The sequence below is a fragment of the Macrobrachium rosenbergii genome, chromosome 15 (assembly GCF_040412425.1).
Source record: "Macrobrachium rosenbergii isolate ZJJX-2024 chromosome 15, ASM4041242v1, whole genome shotgun sequence".
In the NCBI taxonomy this organism is placed as follows: domain Eukaryota; kingdom Metazoa; phylum Arthropoda; class Malacostraca; order Decapoda; family Palaemonidae; genus Macrobrachium; species Macrobrachium rosenbergii.
In genome coordinates, this window is record NC_089755.1 from 1128361 (window position 1) to 1137535 (window position 9175).

Sequence of the window (9175 nt, forward strand, 5' to 3'; positions counted from 1 at the left end):
TTTCTATTCCCAAGAATGTTTAGCGATTGGACTATGAACATTTCCCACACGATAGAGCTGTAAACATTCCCTACAAAGAAAGTCTACAATATGCAACATTTATCATGACTGATATAGGAACGATTTCATCATACGACGTACAATGATATCTCTCTCACAAAGAAGTGACACATTACTGTTAAATTACAACGCAATTTTGAATGGAAGACTCCAGAATCATTCCATTAAACGACTAAAGTAACTCACAAAGATTATTTTGAGTCAAATAACTCATGATATTCCAAACCATGAACACTTAACTTCATATAACATAAAATCATTTTTTTTCTGGTGACCTAAATACGCTTTCGCCATTACAAGTCATTTTGTGGAAACACCGCCACAATATTTCAGTCCTACGCAATTATATCTCCCTTACCCATTTCGTTTTATAATTACGCCTGCCTCTCCATTAGATTTCCCCGGCATTTTTAACGTATCATTAACCTGAAACTCATTAACTCATTTGCAGTCTGGTTAATATGCACAAAACATTAAGTTTCACTTTCACGCTGAACCAGAATGCTAATGAGGAATTATGCTTTATTATGAAATCGTCTATATATATATATATATATATATATATATATATATATATATATATATATATATATATATATATATATATATATATATGTATATATATGTATATATATAATATATATAGATGTATGTATATATATATATGTATATGTATATATATACATATATATATATATATATATATATATATATATATATATATATATATATATATATATATAGATGTATATATATGTATATATAAATATATATAGATGTATGTATATATATATGTATATGTATATATATATATATATATATATATATATATATATATAATATATGTATATATACATATATACTGTACACATACACATATATATACATATATATATGTATGTATGTATGTATGTATATATTATATATATATATATATATATATATATATATATATATATATATACCATATATAAATTATATATATCTCCAATGCAGCATGAAGGAACGTGTGTTTGAGAATATTATAAAATTCTTTTCAGAAGGTGAGTGAAAATCGGGACTTTAAACAACTACTTTGTAGTTTATTCTACATTTTCAAGTTCACACTGGATACAAAAGAAGATGACAAGGCCTTATATACAAAAACAGAAGGTGGGGGCGAAGTCACAGTTTGTTAATCTGGGCAGCAAGTTCTTTATACAAAAAGACAGGGACAAAGGATCAAGGGATAATCCAGGGCAGAGATTAACATTCCTGGTGGATGTAGCTTCAATAAACACAGTCTCTAGCAGATTCCTTTTCCGATGGTAGTTGACCTTGTAGATCAGTGGTTCCCAAACTGGGGGCGTGAGGACAATAGAAGGGGGGCGTGAAGTCATCGGCTCGAAATTACTTGTTTAATAGAATAATAAAATCATTAAAAGAACAAATATCTGTCATTACATACATGCAAAGTATAATTATAGCAGTCACTCCAACCCGTTTTCTATTAAGCTAGTTCTCTTTACACGTTTTGGACACGTCACTGATACCAACCAACTGACGCCACTTAGGGACTCGTCACAAAAAAACAATACTCCATCCCGTCAAACCCTTAGCACATATTCCCCTTGTCCACGGTAGGGATTTATTTCACTCTTCAATCCATGTGTGATTATGGAGTGTTATTGTGATTTCATATGTGATATTACAATGGCTGTTCTGCTGCGTATAATTGTGTCAACGTTTTCAGCACGTTCTTACATCATATCTGAAATGTTTGTTTGTGTGTATCGATGGTTGTTGTAGCAGTGGTCAACTGAAATTGCATGTGTTTTTATGTGTAGTATATGATATGGTGAACGGGGACGATGTGGGCGTGTATGAGTGACATTGTAACCTTGACGATTTGCAAGGGTAGAACGACACAGTATGGAATGTCTTGTTGATTGTGTGAAATACTCATTGTGATCGAAAGTGTGAAAGGTGAATAATAGCTGTGAGTTTTGTATGCTAGTTTGAATGTATGTGGTGAAGTGAAAATTGCGTTGATTCCAGTATAGGCGGCATGAATTAAGTGTGTGTGACAAATTAAGTGTACTGTATAACTGAGCATTTTCGTGCGTGTAGTTTTACTTCTTTGCTTCTTCTCGTTGTATTTTCCGCTGTTGTTCTCATTGTCATTATTGTTAAGATATAAACCACGTTGTGTGCTGAATATTTGTGGTATGTTACAGATTTATGATTTCCAGTTGTGTGACCTATGTTATATGAATGTGATGTGGTGCATGCTAATACAATAAAGATGTTATATAACTACTTAGTTGTTCCATGGTGCAGATTATAAATTTGTTGCTATTTTGACTTTGCAGAAATGTCTGGAGCAAAGAAAAGAAAGTATTCAGATGAATATATCAAGTATGGTTTCACTGTTACAGAGAGGAATGGAATTCATCTCCCTCAGTGTGTCATATGCCATACAGTCCTCAGCAATGACGCCTTAAGACCTGGTCGTCTGGAGCGACATTTGAGCACAAACCACAGAGCATTAAAAGAAAAGCCAAAGGAGTTCTTCACAGCCAAACTGCATGAGCTGAATCATATGAAGCTGGACTCAAGCAGTGTTTTTCATCAAGAAACGTGGAAACTAGTGGAAGCATCTTACGAGCTGTCACTACTTATTGCAAAAGCAAAGAAGCCTCACTCTGTGGGGGAGACTCTTGTAAAGCCCTGCCTTTTGAGAGCTGCAAATACTGTGCTTGGGGAAGAAAGCCAAAGAAAGTTATCAAAGATTTCCTTATCTGATAACACAGTGAAGCGTCGCATTGATGAACTTTCAGAAGACATAAAAGAACAAGTTTTGGACAAAATAAAAGCATCTCGCTTCTTTGCAATACAGTGCGATGAAAGTACTGATGTTGCTCACCTTTGCCAGCTGCTTGTTTATTCTCGATTCGTGGATGAAGGAACTGTGAAAGAAGAAATTCTTTTCTCAGCAGCACTGGAGACAACAGCAAAGTCCATCGATGTTTTTTTCAAAGGTGCATGAGTTTTTCCATGTGTACGGTCTTTCATGGGAAAAATTAGTCGGTGTTTGTACTGATAGTGCCCCAGCAATGACTGGATCTCGCTCTGGATTTGTGAAACTGGTGAAAGAAAAAAATCCTGCTGTAACTGGGACTCACTGTGATATCCACAGACAATCATTAGCAAGCAAAACTCTGCCAGGTAATCTACGCAGTTCACTGAATTTGGCAATAAAAGTGGTGAATTTTGTAAAGAATAGCTCTTTGAATTCTAGGCTTTTCGCAGCTCTTTGCTCAGATCTGGGCACTGATTACAAGACTCTCCTGTTTCACACCGAAGTCCGCTGGCTTTCCAAGGGAAACATGCTGAGTCGTCTTTACGAGCTCAAGGATGAAGTGGAAATTTTCTTGCAGAAGCAGAAACAAGACAAACTGTATGAAGCATTCAGAGAGGAAGACTTTCAGCTCTCACTAGCATACCTTGTGGACTTTTTTCTGAGGCTATCAACAACCTCAATTTGAAGTTACAAGGAAGAAACACAAACATCATTGCACACTCTGATATAATCAGAGCTTTCACCGAAAAAATCATCTTTGGAAAAGAAAAGTACAAGTTGGGAACTTTTCATTGTTCTCACATCTGAATGAGCTCTTGTCTGAGAAGAGAAAAATTGAGCAGTATGACGTGACAAAAGAGGTTTTATCACATCTGGATTCCCTTGCTGAGGAATTTATACACTATTTTCCAGATGTCTCAATGGAGAATTCTCTTTGGACATTGGTGCAGAATCCATTTAACACTGATGTGGAGTTGCTACTGGAATCACTGCAAGAGGAAGCCATCGATTTGAAATGTGACTGAGCGCGAAAAGGGACTTTGAAACAATGAAGTTAGAAGAGTTTTGGGTGAAATATCTCCCCATGTACCCAAAAAGTAGGTGAAGAAGCACTTCGTGTGATTCTTTCCTTTTCTTCTACTTATCTTTGTGAAGCAGGATTTTCAGCTCTTGTTGTTCTGAAAACAAAACAGCGCAACCGACTTGATGTAGGAAATGACTTGCAGTTGTGCGCTGTCATCCTTCAAATCCTAGAATTTCTGATCTTGTGAGGAAGAAGCAGCAGCATCCATCTCACTAAATTTGACCAGAAATTGTGCCTTAGTCTCATAAGTATTTCCAAATATTATATGCTATGTTTTCAAATTATCTTTTCTTAAAATTACAACTCAATTTTGCCAATTTGCTAATGTTCAAACTTTTTTCGCTCACTTTGAACCAAATGTTTCGTTTTTAGTTACTGTAATGTACTATTATTTGTTTGAGTGGCTTTCATTATTAAAATGTAATACAAACAGAAATCTGTTTTCCTCTACAATGCTAAGAAATAAATGTAAGAATCATTTCATATAAAAAAAAAGAGAGGAGTGGGGGCATACGGGTCTACTGGAAGCAAAAAGGGGGCGTCAGGTAAGATAGTTTGGGAACCACTGTTGTAGATTATCGACGACTTATCCGATATATGGGAGAGACATAAATCAAGGAAAAATCTGTGATAAATATAGTAACACAGAATGTGAACTAATAGTGGTAGAATTTGAATTTGAAAAATTAGTGAACATCGTAATATACATACCCCCTAGTACTAAAGAGTTTGACATATTAGACAAATTAGATGATATATATAGAAATCACAAAGAATGGAATATACTCCTATTGGGAGACTTTAACTTTCCTTTCGTAGATTGGAAAGAATGAATAGGAGATTGTGGTTGTATTTATCCTTATAAAAAAGAGAGTAATAGTAGAGCATAAGATAAGAGGCAATTTGAAAAGCTATTAGATATGCTACTAGAACATAACATCCAGCAAATAAATCACCTGCCAACAAGAAAGGATAATATTTTGGACCTAGTACCTGTGAACAAGGTGAATTATGTTAAAGATATAATAGTATATAATACGAGTATTTCAGACCATAATGTCATAGAATTAACAGTCCATTCCAAAGCAAGTGAAAACAGAGATAAGCAAGAGACCAAAAAATGGGAAGAATATGGAAAATACAATTTCTATGGTAAGTATATAAAATGGTCATAAATAAATGAAGAATTAAACAAAGACTGGGAAAACATATTCGCAAGTGATAATATACAGGTAAATACTGAAATATTATATACAATATTAGAGAAAATAGTGGATAAATATATACCAAAAAAGAAAAGTAAACATCAGTCATGCATACCAAGAGACAGAAGGATCCTGTTCCAGAAAATCAGAAAGTGGAAAAAAGCTCTTGGAAAAGAAAAGAATGCATGGAAAATGATGGAACTATAAAGTAAGATAGAAAATGCAAAACAAAACATTATGCAATCAAAAGAAAATGAAAAATGGGACCTAGAAGAAAAAACCCTACAAAATATCAAGCAAAACCCCAAAATTTTTTACTCATATGCGAAAAAGATGAATAAAAGAAGAGTAGAAATAGGCCCTCTAAGAATTGAAGGGCAATCAACAAATGGAAAAAAGGAAATATGTAACATATTTGCAGAAAAATATAAGAGTGAATTTTCACCTAGAATTGATAATGAAGATAATGATACAGAAATAAAAGATGAAAATAGTGAATATTTATCGGACATAGAAAATTAATCAAGCCGATATTGTGCAGGCTATTAATGAAACTAAAAATGGATCAGCAGCCAGACCAGACGGAGTCCTTGCCATTTTGTTAAAGAAAGAGGTTCATTCAATTGCAAAGCTGCTTGCAATATTATTAAGACAAAGTGTAGATACAGGCAAGATTTACGATGAGCATAAATTAGCATATATTACCCCTATTTTCAAAAGTGGATCAAGACTAGAGGCAAGTAATTATAGGCCTGTGAGTCTGACATCTCATATTATGAAAGTGTATGAAAGGGTAATGAAGAAAAATATAATGAAAAATTTAATGAAAAATAGTTTGTTTAATATAGGACAACATGGTTTTGTATCCGAAAAAGTACACAAACCCAACTGTTAGTCCACCATAAAAGCATATATAAAAAATATGATAAATGAAAAAGATACAGATGTGGTTTACCTAGACTTTGCAAAAGCTTTTGATAAGGTAGACCATAATATATTAGAAAAAAAAAAAACATAATATTGTGGACAAAGTAGGAAGATGGATAAAAGAATTTTTGCATAACAGAAAACAGACAGTGATTGCAAACGACGAGAAATCGGATGAAGCTAAGTTAATATCTGGTGTGCCACAAGGTATGGTGTTAGCTGCATTGCTGTTTGTTATTATGACTGCAGACATAGTCAGTAATGTTAAGGACTCTGTAGTGAGAAACGTTTCACCGATGACATTAATTTGAATAAGTAGAAAAATTACTTGTGATGAAAATAGGAACTTGCTAACACAAAGAGACCTAAACAAAATATATGAATGGGCAGAGGTAAATAGGATGGCATTTAACTCTGATAAATTTGAATCAGTAAATTATGGTGATAAAGAAGGAATGCTATATGCACACAGAGGACATAATAATGAGCCAATCATAAATAAGGAAGCAGTTAAAGACCTTGGTGTGATGCTGAATAGGAATATGTTATGCAATGATCAAGTAGCAATACTATTGGCAAAATGCAACGCAAAAATGGGAATGTTGTTCCGGCACTTCAAATGTATGTAAGTCCACTTGAATATTGCAATATAATATGGTACCACACTACCAAAATTATATTGCACAAATAGAGATTGTGTACAAAGGTCCTTACAGCTAGAATAGAAGAAGTTAAGGACCAGGACTACTGGGAAAGACTACAGTTCTTAAATTTATATAGTCTCGAAAGGAGAAGAGAATGCTACATGATAATGCAGGCATGGAAACAGATAGAGGGAATTACCAACATCATGGAGCTAAAGATATCAGAAAGAGTAAGCAGAGGTAGATTAATAGTGCCCAAAATTATACCAGGAAAACTAAGAAAAGCACACAGGACATTAATCCACCATGCACCAGCATCGATCATGCAGCGTCTATTCAATGCGTTACCAGATCATCTGAGGAACATATCAGGAGTGAGCGTAGATGTATTTAAGAATAAGCTCGACAAATATCTAAGATGCATCCCAGACCATCCAAGATTGGAAGATGCAAAATATACCGGAAGATGCATTAGCAATTCTCTGGTAGACATCAGAGGTGCCTCACACTGAGGGACCTGGGGCAACCTGAGCGAATCGTAAGGTCTGTAAGGTTCATCGCATGGCCTGTCTAAAACCAATGATCCACAATGCCATTATTTGATAAGCCTCTTGAAATGGCTTCTTACTTTTAGTCCTTTTGATGGTTGACCAATGTAAATCTTACTACATTCTTTGCAAGGAATACTGTATACAAAGTTGTTTGAATTGAGCAGGCTATTCTTAATTAGTTTATTTCTCAAAATATTATTATATTTAAATACTGAGTTAATATCAATAGTTTTTAAAACGGGCACTGCAGAAATGAAATTTGGATTAAATGGTAAACGGAGAATATTCTTAAGCTCTTTGTTAACACTGGTTGGATTGTAATATATCTTTTTTTGCTTTATTTTTACAAAGTTCTAAAAATATGGCTGGTAACATAATGGGTCTCCTATTTTATCAATAATTTTAAACGCCTCTTCCAAAAATTCAGGACTACAAATTCTAAGAGCTCTAAGATACATACTGGAAAATGCTGTCACCTTAATTTGTTTAGCATGGCTAGCGTAAAAATAAATTAATGACAAATTATTCGTGGGTTTCCTATGTATTAAAAAAAATTGGTGTTATTTCTAATAACTAAGACATCCTAAAATGGTCTACAAATATTTTCTTCATATTTTGTTGTGAATTTTATGGATGGTAGAAGATTATTAATTGTTTGCAAGAAATCAGGAATATTTACTTTTTATTTTACTATACAAAAACAATTATTTACATATCTAACCCATGTAAATATTAGAAAAAAGTGGCGAAAGAGGGTTCGCCATAGCCACACCAAATATCTATTCATAAAAATTACCATTGAAAGTGAATTTACAATTTTTTATGCAAAGAAATATCAAATTAATAATAACATTGGTAGGTAATTCTAGATTATACAAGTCAATGTTGTGATAAATATTGAAGTCAGTCATCAACAGGAACTTTAGTAAATAAATATGTCATATCAAAACAAGTTAATTTGTCAGTACTGGATAATTCAATATGGGAAAGTCTAGCATAGAAATCAGCAGACTTTTTGTAAATGGGAATTTGAAAAAGTACCCAGAATAAATGATAGTAATTTAACTGCACATTTAGAGAGTTTATAACTAATAGAACCGGTTGAACTGATAATGGGTCGAATAGGAAAATTTCTTTTATGGGTTTTGATTAATCAGTACATGTACGGTAGAGATGGGACAATCGCTGACACTTTCTCTTTTATTGAACCGAATTTCTTTAGTATAGGTTTAATCTTAGAACTGAAACTTTTTATGACATCAACTAATGGGTCTTTCCGTAGTTTTTGTAAGTACTAGAATCAGATAATAAGTTTTCCATTTTTTCAACATAGCTAATTTTATCCATATTTACAAAACAATTGGATTTGTCAGCTTTAGTATTATGCAAACTTTGATCTTTCTTCGTTTCGTGAATTGCATCTATAAATGTTTTTTGGGAAATTCACTATTTTATTAGGTATTTGAAGTAAGCCGAAAAAGACCTTTAACTAAAGTCACCGAAGGCGGTACAATTGTGTTTTTCTTTTCCAGTTTGGATATCTCATCACTAATAGAATATGATAAGCCATAGCCTGAAGCACATTTAAGATTCTGTTCGAGGAGTTTATTACATAATCGTCTTTATGTTTGTTGTTCCAGTCACGTATCTCAATGAGACTTTTTAATTTATGATCCAGGTGGTGAACTAGATTGTTTAGCTTGAATCTAAGTCTATTATGAATTCTGTTCAGTAGCACTGTTATCCAATCCGGAGATTACTATTCATGAAATGAAACCTATCCGTTCTCAATTTCTTGAAAATATTGAATTCGAGCCTTGTCTTTTCTATTTCCTGAAGGAGATGACACGCAATTCATTGAA

The 9175-nt window shown here is 33.4% G+C and overlaps 1 protein-coding gene and 1 pseudogene across 1 annotated transcript in view; both read left to right on the plus strand.

The window, feature by feature from the left end:
• The first annotated feature begins 2413 nt into the window (after positions 1-2413).
• Positions 2414-3927, plus strand: LOC136846835 (SCAN domain-containing protein 3-like; annotated as a pseudogene).
• Positions 3928-3950: 23 nt separating this feature from the next.
• The window catches only part of LOC136846836 (high mobility group protein B1-like), a 25723-nt gene continuing 20498 nt past the window's right edge, over positions 3951-9175 (plus strand). Inside the window, exon 1 of the mRNA XM_067118104.1 lies at positions 3951-3999. Coding sequence (XP_066974205.1) covers positions 3951-3999 — 49 coding nt within the window. The remainder of the gene's footprint in view (positions 4000-9175) is intronic.